This window comes from Phoxinus phoxinus, assembly GCF_949152265.1.
Source record: "Phoxinus phoxinus genome assembly, chromosome: 12".
In the NCBI taxonomy this organism is placed as follows: Eukaryota; Metazoa; Chordata; class Actinopteri; order Cypriniformes; family Leuciscidae; genus Phoxinus; species Phoxinus phoxinus.
In genome coordinates this window covers 30738545-30757212 of record NC_136887.1, presented here as the reverse complement: position 1 = coordinate 30757212, position 18668 = coordinate 30738545, and the positions used below count along the sequence as shown (strand labels likewise).

Sequence of the window (18668 nt, the reverse complement as noted above, 5' to 3'; positions counted from 1 at the left end):
ACCTGCCTTTGTTCTCATTTCTAATATTTGATTGTCTAAACAATTAATAGCACATATTTTTAGGTGCTTTTGTCTGATCCTCATAATCCTGATTACACAAATCCAAAAAGATCAAACTATCGGCCTATATTCCTAAAATACTTTGTTTCATCGTGATATCTTTATCCTGCAGCACAGATTTAAACCCACCCCATTCAGACAAACACATTCATTGAGAAAAAAAAACAGGACTAAGGTTTCCACCTTAGTCATTCAGTTACAATATAATAGAACAGTATTGTTGATGTGCAACATACAATGCAAAATAATACTGATTATTAATACAAAATACTGCAAAATATGTGCTGTGTCAGTATACCAAAGTGATGGTATTATATGATGCAATGATATTATGATAAATATCTTGGTACTGAATGACTATCATACATTATTTACATGCTATTATATGGTAGCTTACATATAATAACACCATGGTGTCCAAAAGCTATGGTATTAACATGCTGCAATACCAAAAAACAATTGCAGGTGAAAAAGGTTTAGCCTTCTGGTAAATGTATTAAAATGCATATTTGTATTGTAAAAACGTATAAAGTAGCCTACATTTTTAATACATTTAATAGTAGCCTACTACGTCTTTTTCACATGGGTAGTAACAAAACAGCATTATTATGGTATTTATACAAAAATTTTGATGGATGGGTGGGTGGATAGATAGATAGATTCTAGATCATTTAAACAGCCTGCCTAATAATCATAATAATAACATTGATGCTGTTTGTTCTTTCAAAATTCATAATACACCTTTAGACGCTGGTTGTTCTTTGTACAACATTCATAATACACATTTTCTTGTATTTTATACATTCAGATAGACTTTCTACGCCATGAAGCACTAAAAAGACTGACGTCAATAAAGCAGCAACAATGCCTTGGCGCGCGCGCGCGCGCTCAGCTCTCTCTCTCTCATCTCGTGCGCAGGGAAACCCCAAATCAACCTCCGCGTGATGGCGGTATGAGGCAGTCCCTGCAAGCCAGAGCGTGGGAGTTCCTGTCTTCGCCATGTCGGGGTGGTGCTGCAACTCGCTGAGGATACCCTGAACCGAGCAGAAGTCTCCCAGCCCCCCTCCTGCTGCTGCTCCATCCATCCATCCATCCATCCATCTATCTGTCTACCCATACGCCCCCACACGGCACCAGGCAGAGTCCAGCATCCCCAGCATCACTGTTTCCCCCGGATCAGCTGCGACACATCTTTCCCTCTGACCGACGGTGGACTGAGAAGAGACGCACCAAGTGATGCGGCTTCTGCAGCCCGCGCATCCCGCAGCACCGAAGACCGCACGCTCACCCGTTAGGAGTAGGCGCACTTTCCCCGTTATCTACAACAACCCATGAGAATGTCCAGCACAGACATCATGGGTTTAAACCCTACCGACCGCGTAATCAAATGTAAGTGCATTGTTGTTGTGTTCTTTATTAATCATACTCAGCACATTTAAGCATGCAGCATTAGGCGATTGTGAATGGTTTGCGATGATTCTGTTTCTATGATGATGCACTGTAAGGTTTTGAAAACGTGATAATTCATGCATCAATGATTGATCTGTGATCAAAGGATGATCAGATGGTGTGTTTGCATAAAAAACCCTCTTTCTTTCCTTTATGAGATTGGCAAACCCATTAAGGCTCCCTATATGCTCAGTGATGCTGATGCAGGCGAGATATGGCAATCCATTTTCATATTTATTCATTAAAACTAACATCTATTATTATGTTATTCATTGCAAGTAATTCATGGACTAGTATATTTTCCAGTTCTGCGTCATTAACTTCATTACATACTGATTCTTACTCTAGTAGTGACTAGCATTAACGCTCATTCATCAGTCCTTTTTTTTTTGCAATCAGTCACTATGTCAAAAGCAAAGTAAAAAAACACTGTTGTTAAAGGGATACTTCACCGATTAGCATTAAGCTTTTTTATCAGTAGAAAACCTGTAGTATTTTTGAATTACCAAGCTTCCCTGAGACGAGAGATTTATGTACTTTTTGTCTAAAAAAAAAATCTTCCTATGACTCAAAAATCGTACTTTTGCGTCTTTGGAGTATGATTACCAGAGGCTAAAAACTACAGCCAGTAGTAGGAGCTAGGTCTGCATGTTTTCAACCCGCCCATAGAGGGTGGGATCTCACTCACAGAATGCACAAACAGTGTCAGCCATCTTTTTTTAGGGCTAAGCTAACAGGCTCTTGCTCTGTGGAGAAAGCTGAGTAGGGGTGACTCTTTTTCCCGGACATGTTTGGCCGGGACTGCCCAAAGCTCTTCCTCCCGACCGCCAAGCAGGTCTTGCTCCTCCGCTGCAGCAGCTGCTCCGGCCGCCTCCCGGCGTCTTTTAAGTTTCGAGTCAACTAGTAGTCTATTTGTATCAATTATTTATTACTGATCGATACTGGCCTCTGTAACCTCGTAGGGCAGCGAAGCAAGTGCATTCTGGGAGTTGTTGTCTTTCATCCACATGAGCCAAAAAAATAAAAATTCTGACTTTTCTCAGTCTAGAAGGCACCAACTTCTAAAATAATTTCACATTTCGACTACATACATGACCCATTTTAAATGCACATTCATCTTTCCAGCGGTGAATCCCTTTAACTAATGAGATAAGAATTATTACTTACAACTTGTAGATACCATGACTCAAATGATGTACCGGTAGTTAGGGTACAACAACGGGGCTAAAGGCACACCGGGGTAAAAGGCGGATTTGATTATATTCTCCTCTAAACCACTAGATGGCACAAAAACTTGCCATAGCACTTTCCTAAACATCCGCTTTTCAAGATGCACGTGGACATTTGGCTGATCGCGGGAAGCTGCACAAAGTTGACTCTGTGCTAAATGTATCTAATATATATATTTTAATGAGAATCGATTAAATTATTGTCTATATTTTGAGACAAAGGTCTTGTTACTGATTTTCAGTTTTGTTCAAGGTAAATAAACCAAGTTTTTTCAATAATGGAAGAATATGTAAAAGTATGGTATTTGGAGTAAAAAAAAACCTGCTGTATAAAAAATTTAGTAGGATTGCACTTGATCACGGTTTGTTATTTATTTCACTGGAATGCTATATTTGTTAAGCTCTAAGCTATTATTGGTATCAGTGATGGATATCAGCCAATACTGCTTCCAGTGATCGATAATCGGTGATCAGCCCCAAAAATCCTGATCGGAGCACCCTTATGGAGCAACAAGACGCATGTCGCAAAATGGGAATTATGATGGTCTTTTCTCTAATATGACACAAGTAAAACTGCTCCTCGAACAAGAAAAAAAGAAGAGCAGAACTTGATTTTGTCCATCAGGAATTGCTTGGATCGTGGTTGTTTGCTAATTGCACATCATTAGAGAAGAGCGGTCATTGTGGGGGGAGGGGAAGTTAATTATTTGTTATTATTAGTATTAACTTAGATATTATTAAAAACATTCAATTTTTTGCCAAAGTGTCTTTTAACCTGAACAAAATATAGGCTATAAAAATGATTAATTTATAAGATTTTTAAACAAACAAACAAACAAACAAACCACTTTTATGATAAAATTCTGTTTATATGATCCATTTCTTCAATCATTATGGGTGTAGTGAAAAGCAATTTTTTCTTAAGGTTATTTCTCATGCCAATTAAATGGCAAAAATGTTTTTTTTTTTTTTTTGCTTGCATATGCTACACACTGAAAACCCTTTGTTAGGATTAGGGGTGGGGAGTGCATACCTATTTTAAGTGCGTATCATATGCACGCGAAAACTGCGTATCATATGCAGGCAAAAACTATTTTGGGGGTAGGCTATAAATGGTACGAGAAATAACATTCTTGGTATAGATATGCACTTTCATGAAATCAGGCCCCAGATAGCAAACTGACATTGAATCAATGTGGAAACAACGTTTCTCGTGACATTGAAACAACATCGTTTTGCTCATCGAATTAACGTTGAATCAACGTCAGACACGCCATTCAACCGCATTTCAATGTTGAATCGATGTTTTATTTTCGGTGTAATAACGTTCTGAAGTTGATTCAACGTTGAAATTTGATTGATGATTGATACTGACCTTTACAACTAAAAATCAACGTTGAATCGACATCGGTCTGCTATCTGGGGCTGGTTTAGCCCCATTGTACCCTAATAAGTGCCGTAATGTGAAGTAGGCTAGACACTAGTAATTAATGGAATAAGTACTTGTATCTATATTATCTTTACACTGAATTTATGCATATAGCAATTAAAAATAAATGCTAAAAACATAAATCTAGACAAACGTTTTAAAGAATAAATGTGAGCCCGGCTTGCCACATACGTGGAGCGCATCGCAGCTGCGCGCGCCTGCTGGCGGATAGACGAACTGTTATACAGTGCCAGGTTACCCCAGAGAGAGAGAGAGAGAGAGAGAGATAGAGGGGGGAGGAGAGCAAGAGAGAGATTAGCATCTCGATCCAATGAAATATTTTTGGCAGTTTGAGGATGACAGCGAAAGGACGACTTAAAGGTAGCGTGGCTTTTGCATTGTATATTCCTGCATTATTGTATGCATCTCCTTGTGCTCGCCTATTCGCATCTTTTACTCCAATGTCAGTGCGCGCGCTTGTCGGATAGCACTCGGTTAACGAGATGATTGTTAACGTATCGATTGTGCGTGTAATTATGTAAAATTTGCAATGCCTCGAGCCCTTGCACGAGTGCACTCTTGTCATGCGGGGGAAATGCGCTGAGATGCTCGCAATGTCAGCTCGTGCACAGACTTGGACATCCTTGCATAGATGGCCTATGAGGGTTAGTCTATCATTCCGAAGCAGTTTATCGATTCGTTGGTACAGCGTTACACACTGTAAACAAGGCTACACACAGAGGATGCACTGCATCTAGTGCCTGCAGAAATCCCAAAGGCACGAAAGCTAAACGTTATTGCAGGAAGCAAGTTGCATTCAGTCAGTGCATTGCAGTACTATATATTTCATGAGATGATGGGCATAAATACGTTAAGCGCCTATGCAAACCCATCATAATTCCAATACCAATCAGTGTTTACAGACATTTTTATATTTCTAGTTTTTGCAAGATAAAAAGTATATGATCAAATAAAACCCACTAAAAAGGCCCTAGAGAGGATGTGTGCATTCCAGCATCACTGGATGCTGGGAGATGTGGATGTGGATGTATAGTGTGGGCGGTTAGTAGAGAGAGGGGTTAATTAGACGTCAGCGATGGCTGTGCATACTCAAAAGCTGCCCGAAGGCTTCTGTTTCCTGTGTGTATGTGATCAACACTGGAATTTCTTTGGATTATGGAAGACAATAAGAACGGACAGGGGAGGCATGCTTTGGACCACCGTACTGTGTAGAGCGAGGGAGGTTTGGGCAGCGAGAGAGAGAGAGAGAGAGAGAGAGAGAGAGAGAGATAGATGTGTGTTGTGTATTGTAAAGGGCTTTTCTTTAACCCTGGAGTGTGGCCGCCTGTAATTATTTAGCAACATATGCCATTCTGCATTAAATAATCATAGTGTGGCATATGTGTCACATTTATGTAATATTAACCGTTAGGTATGCTGGGTTATAAGCTTTCGGGAAGGTCTGTGTGAGAGCGTGTCCAGATATAGCTGGTGTACGAGGAAAGCAAAGCAGCTGGTGTGAAGGTGAGAAAGGTATTAGGATGCAGCTGAAGTGTGAAAATGCTTGATTGTTCAGGAAAGCTTTAGGGAGAAAGTATCCTGTGGTGTATCCATGATGCAGTGTATAAGATGGTAATACCATGGTACTTTCATATACTGTATAAGTGCATGGTATTTACATATACTCCAATGTAGGCCAAACTGTACTATTGTATAACCATGGTACATGTCCAACAAATCAAGAAACATGCTAGCATGTTTAAAAAAGCATGATGTTACAATGGTACGGGTTTGTTACACCTAAAATGTACCAAAAAGTACCATGGTACTTCCATGATAATTTGGACATGCACAATTGTATTAACTTTAGCTATTCGTTGAAGTACCATGTATGAATTTCAGTGCTGTGGCACATTTATTTCAAATTACTGTAATATTACTATTATTATCATCTGAAACCATCACACATTGCCATAGTACTTGCTTGTAAGGTTTGGAAGATTTATTGAGAACTATTTACACAGGACTGTAAGAATACCTTTGTATTACCATGGTACATAATATAAAAAAATTATTGTACTATGGTGCATGCCCAAAAACATGGCAATACCATTGCATTTCACTTAAAATGCATGACAATGCCATAGTGTTTTTAGTGAAGATGTTGCGTTTGGGGTAATTATTTACATGCTACTCTAACTCCAATAAACGTCATGGTTTTACAATGATATTTTGTATGTGTTCTAGTCTAGAAACCATGGTAATACTATAGTAACAGTGTCCAATATTTGGAGGATGGGATGATTGATATACGGTAATGATCTAGATGTTGCTTCAATATAATCATAGTAATACCATGGTGGTACCATGTCCAAAAAAACTAAATATTAATATAGTGCAGTGTCCAGAAGAAAAAAACATGGCAATACACTTGCATTGCACTTAATATCATGGTATTTTTAGTGAAACCTCAAAGAATACCATGTCAAACTAAGTTTAATGATGTTTTAAATACATTTTAGTTTACAAACTATGGTAATACTGTGGTACCAATATCCAATAGTTTGTAGTATGGAATGCTTGGCATAAGTATTTAGATGTGGATCCAAGAGTATTGCATAGTTCAGTAAATACATGGCAACACCAAAGTACCTTTTGCTAAATTTTCTAGGGAGTAACAGAGTAAAAGTGGTGCATGGAAGATGGTATACTAGAGACACAAAGTGAGTAAGCGAGTAGAGTGCTTGAGATGAATTTGCTCATTTCCACAAGTTATTATGTGCTGCATTCTCTGCGAGACAAAATGCGCCTCACTGCCATCTGTCTCCTGAAGGAATGTAGTAATGCGACAATAATGACTAGATTATTCTAATTGCATCACAGTGTATTTTTTATGATTGGTACTAATAGGTGTCCTTGGCCCCTAGGAGGTTTTAAAACAGAAATACATTATTTGCACGCAGTCAGAAATACACGTTCAAGGCATTATCGAAACGACTTCAAAGATCAACGTTTTCTCCAGATTGTGTGTCTGTGTTAATTCATGCATGCCTCCTGCTGAGCACCGACACGCAACACGAGCGAGATGTTAAAGCCCGACACAGAAACTAAGAGAGAGTGTTGACATGAGCCTGGTGATAAATGAAACGGGAGCAGGTGAAAGAAAAGAGAGGGGGAATGTGTGAAAAGTGCGGAGGATGAGAAGTGGGAGAGACGGGGAATTAGGCACTTGACAGCAGATAGATGGATGGATGTGCATGCGCTTGTGTCCCAGCAATCTCTTTCTCTCGCACACAGGCAAACGTTTGGAATATAATTCTAGAGCACTGCACACTGAAAACTGGCAACTATTTAAAGTCACCATGAAATCAAAACTGACAAGTCTTTTTGGTTTTAAATGGAATATTATAGTATTTATTATAAATGATTTATCCATGCACATCATTATTTATTTTCTTCAATTCATGTGCCCTCGTAATTTTTAATCAAAATAATTTCCCCTCCCTCTCTTCTCTGATGAGGTGTTTACTGGCGCGAGGGCGGGGCAACCTGTCACTCACATGACATAGCAATAGCAAACCACAACCATCCAAACAATTCCACACCTTACATTTTCTCTTGTATGAGAAGCTGTTTCAATTAGATATACGTCACAATAGGGAAGAAAAGACAATCACAACTTCCATTTCATACCGACTTTAAGGAAAGTCAGTTCATTTGGCGGCCATATTTGCGACGTCTCCGGACAGCTCTTTCAAGCTAGCAAGACCAACTCCTATTTATTTGAATTCCTATCTATTGAATTACTTTCTATGGAAAGCCAGAGCTTCCAACGCCGATTTGCTCTTTTATTTAGAAGGCAGGACTAGAGCCGTCATTTTGTGCATTGCAGTTTCTTGTCACGTGACCTCATTACATGCATGTTTAATCCTCATTGGATGTTCCTGTTGAAGATAACGATGTGATTGATGTGATAATGTGTTAATTTGAGTGATTTTGGTTGGGGTAAAGATAGATGCATTGGCCAATTTCAAAATTCTTTTGATTTCATTATTGACAAATATGTTTTAAAGTAAAAAAAATGCACATAGGTTTGTAATGGATGCTTTATCAGTGTATTCTCATTCTGCCACAGAGAATGATGGGAAATGTTTTGACGCACAAGCCTGTTGCTTCAAGCGTGTAAATTAGCATGTTTTATCGCTCTTCTTTATTTAGAACGCACAAAATGTGCGTTCTAAATAAAATGCATACAAAATAAAATGTATACTACATTTTACATTTTAAAACGTATACTACAAAATGTATACTAAAATGCATACTAAATAAAATGTAACAAAATGCATAAAAAGTGTACAATTTTTTTTTACAATTACTTATCATCATAACCAATACGTAGTAGTTTAATAATTAGTTTCCACCATGATTTTAAAAATGTACACGCCCCAGCTTAGAAAGTCAGAGCTTAAAGAATTACGAATTTAAAGTGCTGTTCATGAGTGCTCCGTTTGCGAATACAATCATTCTTACATGACTTGAAGGTAGCATATAATTACAGTGAGTTATTTTGCATTTTTAATCAAATTTTCTGTAAAATAAACTAAATTCTTGGCAGTCTCATCAAGTAATGAGGCCAAAAAAGGATGTAAAAACATCGCTGCTGATATTACTTGGTTCATTTGTCACAATGGAGATGTAAGGCCAAGTTGAGCACAGTGCATTGTGGGATATAGTGCCCAGTGCATTGCGGTACTGTTGTTTACTGCACATTTTGGCAAATGTAGTTGTTGAAAATGTGCATGCTTAATGCAGCATATATCCTGCATACTGCAGAAATAGTATTGTAGTATACTCCAAAAAAATACCTCATCAGTTGAAGTACCGGTGTGTAGTATTGTAGTATGCTATTTCCGAAAGTAGCCAGTGTCACACACTTCGGTTCTGCTTTCATGCATGTGAGAATGCTTTTTATACATGACTAAAGTGCTGCCCATCTAACCAGATACTGAGCTAATCAACTTCATCGCCCACCTGAATGATGCAATGGAGAGAGAGCGGGAAAGAGAGAGAGAGAGAGAGAGAGAGAGAGAGAGGCAATCTCGCATCAAATGCGGTGATACAGGACTGCAGGAGAATGATGAAAACTGTTTCCTCCCACACAGATGCACAAACACACACAGACACACACATATGTTATGGGTCACTAGAGATGTTAACTTGAGCACGCACGCACACCGATACATACAGATGTATGTGTAATAAAGAACGCTCACACGCTTGACAACCTTCACACACCACTATCTGTGTCTCTCTCTCTCACACACACACACACACACACACACACACACACACACACACACACACACACACACACACACACACACACGCTGTAGGATGGAAAACAAAACGTGGTCGTCTATGTCCTGGATAGGACCTCCGGCTCACTATACCCTTACAAAAAAGTTTATTCAAGTGTGCTATTAGTATATTTTCTTTTAAACTAAAAATAAGAAGGTATACTTTCAGTTTACTTTTATGTACTGCTCAGAAATATACTTTATGTACTTCTCGGTGTCAGTTATGTTCATTTGATTGTGTTTCCCCTGTGTTGTCTGATTAGTCGTTCAGTTCACCTGCAGTCTCATTAGTTATCTTGTTATTTCCTGTGCATATATCTGTGTTTATACCTGTGTTATCCTGCATTCCTGCTCCATTCTCGTTTGTGTTATGTTGTGTGTAGTTTTGATATCTCCTTTTTCTCTTGAGCTTTGTCATTAAAAGACTGTTATCTTTTTGCTCCTTCGTCTTCGTGCTGTTTACACAAGCAAACCGTGACACTCACAAATATACTTAAAATTAAACTTAAGTATACTTGAGTTATACTGACAGAAAAGTCTAAGTATTGCCTATTTGGCCTATACTTGTAGGCTACTCAATCTTTTGATCGAGATATACTTAAAAGTATAATTAAGTATACTTTTCATATAGTTGTACATACTGTCTTATAAACTTACACTGTTTGAAAATATTGATTTATAAAGAAAACAGATATGTTTTTAATTTTGAGTATCTGAATTTTTGAACTACTAAACTAGTTTACTGAGAGTATACTTCATATACTCATGATGGTGTTTTCAGTGTCGTTTACAGTTTACAGTTTACAGTTTACAGTTCTGCTTCTCAAGAACTCCCCTTATAACTTATTGTGTGCATTTGAAAATACGCGCCAACAATTTTCTCAAACTTGTAATGAGAAGTGCTTATAAACCGGCTGTTGTCAGCATAAGAGAAGCTTTAAGGGCTCCCTGTGGTTTTCTACCCAAATTAATGTTTTATGGTTTAGCGTTTATAAATGAATAATAATAAAAAGCATTTTAATTTTACAGTTGTAATATGAAATCTTTTTTTTTTATAAATACCTTTTTATTTTGCAGTGAAATATTATAATATTAATCATTTTTATTTTGTTTATTATTATAGTCATATTGATATATAATCACAACATTTTGGGGCCAAATTGTGCAGCCCAACAAACAAGAACTGCCTACCTGGTTCTTATATTATTAATAATACATTTAAGTTTGTACATTTAAGTCAATATATATTTTTAATTGCAATTCTTTCCTTCCTCATGATATTATTTTTGGCCATAAAGCAGCTTGAAAAAAAAAAATTCAGCTAACAAAACATAACAACATACAGGTTTGTCATAATATTAATGTGAGTAAATAATGATTGTCTGGCTGTTGTCAACAAAAGAGAAACTTTAAGGTATCCCTGCCATTTTCCAACAAAAATATAAATTTATTGTATAGTCATATATAAACACTGAATTGTTGGCCAAATTGTGCAGCCCTATAACAAGCACAGCAAACTTGGAGCTTTTTTTTAACGCATTTTAAATTTAAATACTTTTTATCTGAAAAATTGCAAAACCCTAACGTATGCTGTTATTTTTCCCGTATATGTCTCATTTTGGGTTCGAGAGACAACATACAGGTTTATCACAACACAAGGGTGAGTAAATAACGACAGATTGTTCATTTTTGGGAGCGCTGTTACTTTAAACTGACACTAGACCTGGAAGAGGATTCACCAGGGTTACTGGCAGGAACTTGTAGGATATTCGAAATTATTAGTGCACAACACAGGAAGTGGACTGGGTTAAAAATAACATGCCGCCACATACAGAAACCCATCCGTAGATCTGGTTCAAAACAGACTAAAGGTGAAACTGTGAGGAAAAGTGATAAAGGAAGAGAGAGAAAGAATATGAGAGACTAAATTTAGCCTCTTTAACATAAATACTTTGGGTGTAAGTTTGGAGCGCAGAGGACACACTGGATAGTGCAGAGACCTAATGAGGCCATGCGAAACAAGGAACGCTTCTGTGATCCAGAAATCCAGAAGAACGGATCCCGTGTACTGTTCATCCCGAATTTACAGCTGTATGACCTCATCACATCTGGCCTGTCAATCAACCCAGCTCACTCTGCTGATTGGTTCATTGGTCTGTTTGTCATCTCGAAGTCCCGCTTTTGTGCACGTGCAGATGGCGCCTTCATGTGTGAAGCATGCATTAATTGTGCAACATCAAATGGCGCTTGTAAAAATCCCTCCGTCGAAGGCATGTGATGCTATGCTACCTTCTCCCAATCTGGGTCAATCGCTATCCGGCGAGTCTCCCTCCCTTTCTCTTATCCATCTCTTTAGTCAGTTTTCTCAGTTCCCATTCCTTTTCTTTCTCTTTGTCTCATCTCTGTGCAGAATTATGGGATTGTCAAAGGACGTGGCGGCTGTATTTTTAAGACTCGCCTGTAGTAACAACAAAACACTTCTGTCTGACACGCAGCAAAATGTGTCTTCCATCGGTTTTAGGTCTCGGGGGCTGGAACAGAGCAGTCCCACGGTTGTGTGATCACAGGATGATGTATTTCAGATTGTCAGCAGTTTAATTACAGGATGTTGCAGTTAGTGCAGTGGAAGTGCCTCTAGAACGCCACCGTGGGTGTCTGACGGTCTTTGGTTGATATGCCGCTTCAGATCTCACTAGTTTGTTGTTCGACATCACAAATCTCTGAATTTCTCTGCCCTACTTCAGCCACCCCATCCCGATCACCCCCAAAGCCAGAAGTGAGCTTCCCACCGACAATATCAGCTGCAATGTTGTATTGTACAGTGGGATCTCTAATTTTCCAGTATGACCTCATTAGGTTGGGAAACTCTGCTTCTGCAGAACTTATTGTCACCAGTACAAAGTTCAAGATGTGAAGGCTGAATATTTCCTCATATTTAAAAAAAAGATCATCATTTACTTACCCTGTCATTGAAAACATGATGTTTGCATTTCTTTGGAGCACAAAAGTTTGAAAGTCATACAGGTTTGAATGACATGAAGGCAATTTCTATCGTCAAATAAGATTGACAATTAGCATACAGTTTGGATTGGCGGTGTGGTTTGGTTTGGTTTGGTAAAACAGAACCAACATGAATGTATGCAGATATCATTGATTCAAGATTTTAAAGTACAAAATAATTCGAGAATTTATTCTGATTCAAGGGGAAGCAGAATCCCAAACTAACTGGAAGAGAGGTGGAGCTGGGGATGGAGGAGGGTAATTAACTCCTGAGAAACGCGATAGCTGCTGATAATACTGAAGGAGCTTATATATGTAGTGATAGCCGTCGTATTCCTATAGGTAGACGTGTATCAGCTGAGAGTCAGCTGATGCGAGCTTAACTTACGTAACCTGCCAGAACTGACGCCACGCTTGATTTTTGCTCTCTCTGTAAGTTGTCATTAGCAAAGTGAACGTAACCAGGTTTTTCCCTCAGATCAGTTAAACTTATTTGGTGAGCAAGAATGCACACAATAACTACGCTAATGCTAGAACTGGAAAAAAGGGTTCAGAGTTTTGGATTTTGATACAGTTTTCATTCATTCAATACATTATTGTATTATAGTGCATAATGAATATAACAAATTACTCCGCACCATTACTTGATGTGGAAAGCTACACGTTAATTGCTTTTGTGTTTCCCTTTCTCCCCGACTCTTTCTCTCTCCCATAATGGAGGTGATCTTTGAAATTGAAAGTTATATTTTTTTCGCAGTACACAAGTGTTTATCCTTACTATTTAATTTGCAAGTGACAACAAATAACCTGACGTTTACAACGTAGACAGATTTGTTGATTAAAATGCTTTGCTGAGACTGTTGTATCATGTCACGCCATTTACTTGCAGTGGACCCATGGTGTCACACACGATGTAAGCATTATGTAATGGAAAAGGGAGAGGTTTTCACTTGTAGATAAATACAATCATTTAGGGTTGCTTGGTACAATTTTATGTTTATGCTAAGGCTGAATATTTTTCTATTTAAATATATTCAAATTGAAATATTTAATATGAATTCTCGAAGCCATTACTCAAGTCTTGTCACATGATCCTTCAGAAATATTCTGATATGTTGATTTGCTCCTCAATAAGCATTTCTTATTATTATCAATGTTTTATTATTATCAATGTAATGTATTATTATCAATCAACTGGTCAAGTCAAGTCATCTTCATTTATATAGCGCTTATATACAGCTAAAGTTAGTTTTGATTGATTCACTTCCGTTGCAAGGATCATTAGTTATTAAATTAGAGGCCGCTAAGACGACAGACTGGTCAGAGGTCAGTCTTCCAACGGAACTAGACTCGCGTACGGCTATTACCAGAAGCCAGTGATTATAGTTTATTAAGTTATAAGTAAGGAATAATGTATAGCGAGGCGGTTGTTATAGCGAATACAACCCCCGACAGGCTGATCGGGAGCCCGACGCGAAGCGGAGCCTGAAGGGGTTGTATTCGCTATACCAACCACCTCGCTATACGCAGAGGTGGACAGTAACAAAGTACATTTACTTGAGTACTGTACTTAAGTACACTTTTGGAGTATCTGTACTTTACTTGAGTATAATTTTTTCTGGAAACTTTTTACTTTAAATTCACTACATTTGAAAGACAAATATCGTACTTTTTACTCCACTACAATTATGTCAAGTTCCTTGAGTAGAAAGTAGTAACGTCAGTCAGGGGATGATTTTGGTTGCAGGGATTGCATTTTGGTTGGAAAATAAAGTCGGGTTGACGTCAGCATCCGACGCCGGACAGACGTTGGATTTTGGTTGGAAATTAACGTTAATGTTGGTTTCTGACGTCAACCCGATTTTCATTTTCAACCACAATACAACGTCTGTCCAACGTTGGAGATTAATGTCAATCTGGCATTGGATTCTGACATCGAAACCTGATTTTAATTTTCAATGTTGGGTTTGGTCTTCTAAATGCGAATTTTGTCATTGTTTTGGAGCACACTAGCTTATAGATAACTGTACGGCTAACATATTCATACTAAAAGCCAAAAAACTTTAAATAGGGCACTATTTGAGGGATCAGCCATTTGGTCCAAAACCATTGTGGACGCTATTGAGTGACTTATTCAATCTCACATTCAATCCCACTACTGGAACTGTGTTATAGAAATACATTTTATATTGATATGAGGGTAGGCAGGTATCGATTCAGAGGCATACGGTACTGTAAGTGTTACATACAATAATAAAACAATGCATTGACATTTACTTTTTACTTTTGATACTTAAGTACTTTTAAAAACGAGTACTTCTGTACTTTTACTTAAGTAAAAATCGGTCTTTACAACTTTTTCTTGTAACAGAGTAATATTTGACCAGTAGTATCTGTACTTTCACTCAAGTAAGGAAGTTGTGTACTTTGTCCACCTCTATACGTTATCCCGCTTATTACATGGCTTATTACATGGCATGGATTTGCCAGTAGCCAAATCACCCTGTATCCCAAGACTGGTTGCCCACTGAAGCTAAGCAGGGCTGAGCCTGGTTAGTACCTGGATGGGAGACCTCCTGAGAAAGCCATGTTGCTGCTGGAAGAGGTGTTAGTGAGGCCAGCAGGGGGCGCTCACCCTGGGGTGTGTGTGGGTCCTAACGCCCCGGTATAGTGATGGGGACACTAAACTGTCAAAGAGCACCGTCCTTCGGATGAGACGTTAAACCGAGGTCTTGACTCTCCGTGGTCATTAAAAATCCTAGGATGTCCTTCGAAAAAGAGTAGGGGTGTAACCCCGGCATCCAGGCCAAATTTGCCCCTTGGCCTCGGTCCATCATGGCCTCCTAAACATCCCCATATACTGATTGGCTTCATCACTCTGTCTCCTCTCCACCAGTAAGCTGGTGTGTGGTGGGCGTTCTGGCGCAATATGGCTGCCGTCGCATCATCCAAGTGGATGCTGCACATTGGTGGTGGTTGAGGAGATTCCCCCCTTCCATATGTGAAGCGCTTTGAGGTCCCAGAAAAAGCGCTATATAAATGTAACATATTATTATTATTGTGGCTACCTACCAAATAAATCAATAATTTAACACAAAATATTGATTTAAAACGGAGTTTATTGATTTAAAAACGATTGTATTGCTTCCGTTAAATAACACTGTGTCCATGGCAACGCTCTGTTTTTCATGGCAACGGTGTGTTATACTTAGCAGCGGTTGTTATCAAGAAATAACAGACCGCATTCTACATTAGAATTTAACCAAGCGATGTAATAAATATGGATATTTTTCCTACAGAAAAGTATCGGGTTGGGGAACTATTGACACGTGAAATCAAGCAAGTTAAACTGTTAATGCCCTTCCCTTCAAAAAAGAATAATGTTTAGCTAATGTGAGTCTTTATAAAAAAAAGGCTAGTCTTTGAAGTGAGTTTTGTTTTTGAGATTGCACGGTCATGTTGTTACTCCGCGTGTGGAAGTGAAACCCTGAGCTAGTGCGCCGGTGGTTTCTCTCTTACACAGCAGGGCTTCACACTCAAAGGCAAACCTTTATGAGTGTCTTCCCGTTTGTTGGGGTCAGGACGGGGCGAGGGCAGGAGTGAACGGTCAGGAAGAAAAGAGTGAGAGAGAGAGAGAAAGAGTGAGAGACTCTAGCACAGCTGTGACCTGAATGAGTCCCTCCCCTCGTACCTCTGGGGTCCGGGAACAAGCGCGAGCCTGTCAGCGGCCTACTTTCCCAAAGTATGATTCTAGGCCATTATCTGTGTTACCACTGGTGGGGCTCCAGCGGGCTCAACGGATCCGCAGAACAATCCTCTTCATTGCCTGTGAACGCGTGAGGGTGGCCCAGCGTTTGAAAGTGTTACTCTGAGAGGAGCGTATCTTACAGTAAGGAGTCAAGGTGAAATCGACTACTGGAAGGAGGATAGAGAAAGGAAAAGGGAGAGATATTATCAACCAAACACCTGCACATTATTGTTCTACTCATCACATTAATATTTCATTATTAGCATGCATGGAATCTTTCCATTCCACATAAGGTTCTTTATAGTGGAAAAAGGTTCTTTAGATTTTTAAAATGCATTTCACACTAAGGAAAAAAATAATAATTTTAAAGACTGTTCACTGAAAGGATCTCTGGGAAAACAAAAAAAATGTCTTCTATGGGTTTGCTGTGAAAACCTCCTGTGAAAAGGAAATGAGTGATTAGTGTTTTGAACAGAAAAGGCGTGAAATCATTTTAATAAAGGAATATCCCGGTTCATCATAGGAGAGGAGCTTACACACGTAATCGTAGAAAATTATTTAAAAAAAAAACTTTAGAGGCTAAATAGAAAGACAAAACATTTTCAATTTACACCATCACCAGGTCTATTCAGGCCTATTCTCACTAAGAAGGATAACTAATGATAACTATTTTTGCGTCCACATCAACGGACAATAACATTGTTTATTATAAGCACATGCTGCAGTTTTGTCATCTATCACTTTAAAGGCTTAAGCTCTTTAACGCAGAGTGGATTCTGATTGGCTGTCAATGTTTTATCGTTCATCAGCTGGAAAAAAACCTTGTGAAAAAGAATCCAATTATATCGTTCCTCTGTGTCGTTATCGTTATAGACTTCCCGATACTTTATTGTATGAGAAAAAAATTAAATTTTCAAAGTATCTTTTCTTGTGTTTCACAGAACAAAGTTATTTGGAACGACGTGTGGAGGAGTAAATGAATGATGACAGAATTAAAAAAATTGTGTATGAACTGTGCTTTGAAGATTAGGTATTTCAACAAACCTGTTGAGTTTTCAGACCATCCCTAAGCTCTCTGAACACTCAGATCGTTCCTTCATAGGCTCTGTGAGAGCTACTCTCATCTCTGTTGATTCAATATACTGTCACATTCTTCAGAGTCATCGCCTGACTTGTTATTTCAGCACAATTTTAGCTGAAATAACAAGTTTAACTGCCATACCAGTGGCCCCAAAATGTATTCGGACACTGAAGTCAAACGTAAAATGTATGAATTTCATTGCATTATATATCATATGCATATGGGTTGGTAAGATTATTAAAATTATTTTGAAATAAGTCTCTTCTGCTCACCAAGGCTGCATTTGTTTGATCAAAACACAGTAACAAGAGTAATATTGTGAAATATTATAACAATTTAATATTTTTAAATATTTGTAACATGTAATTTAATACTGTGATGGCAAATTGGAATTACTCAGCATCATTCAGCAGTGTCACATGATCCTTCAGAAATCATTCTTCTAATATGCTGATTTGCTGCTCAAGAAACATTGAAAACAGTGCCGCTTAATATTTTTGTGGAAATCATGATACATTTGTTTTCAGGATTATTTGATGATCAAAAAGATTAGCATTTATTTGAAATAGAAATCTTTTGTAACATTATAAATGTCTTTACTGTAACTTTTGATCAATTTAATGCATCGTAATTTTCTTTAAAAAATCTTACTGAACTACATTTTTGAACTATAGTGTATAACAAAATATCAAACCTTTAATCATATTAACCATAGTTCCACTAATGTTTGACAACCACAATAGTAATCCAGTACTATCCGAACATGAAAACTGGGAGCAAGAACAACAGCAGTAACTCACCCAAAAAAACATTTTGGTTTCCAGCTTAAAATGTTGATGATGCTTACAGGATAAAAAAAATGGTACTACAGCAAACACAATCAAACAGTAAAAATTTTCCCATAAAACTGACAGAACCCGTGGCACTGTTCATAAAACGCAGACTTTCACAGATTCATACGCATGACAATTTCATTGTTCCCGGGTGCAAGAATTCATAGAGTAAACGTTTAGCGGGAGTGAGTTAGGCCTACCTTAGTTTTCCAGTGAAGGATCCAGCAGTGCTTATAGGCAGCGGCAAAGTATCATAAATGAGAAGAGAACGCCGCAGAAGTATTATCTGTAGTCTTCACTATAGCCCTGGAGTTCGCAAAAGTCTTTTGGTGACAAATAAACATGAATAGATCGGTCCAGGTAACACGAGAACGAGTGAACATTGTTCATTTACATTATACTACCGAGGTTGAAAAGCTTTAAGCTTTAGACAGTAATAGCTCAAATGGAACAACAATGTGCTTTCTTTGTCCTTTTATATC

General features: G+C 38.2%; 1 protein-coding gene across 7 annotated transcripts in view; it reads left to right on the top strand.

Annotated features, from left to right (window-relative positions):
* Positions 1–970: 970 nt before the first annotated feature.
* Positions 971–18668, top strand: part of ppp3cb (protein phosphatase 3, catalytic subunit, beta isozyme) — a 49615-nt gene continuing 31917 nt past the window's right edge. For 2 of the 7 annotated variants that reach the window (XM_079630293.1, XM_079630291.1), the window contains exon 1: positions 4437–4548. In XM_079630293.1, coding sequence (XP_079486419.1) covers positions 4524–4548 — 25 coding nt within the window. In that variant the 5' untranslated portion in view covers positions 4437–4523. Of the gene's footprint in view, positions 1450–4436; positions 4549–18668 lie in introns of those variants that run through there. The other 5 variants (XM_079630287.1, XM_079630288.1, XM_079630290.1 and 2 more) reach the window with 5 other exon arrangements.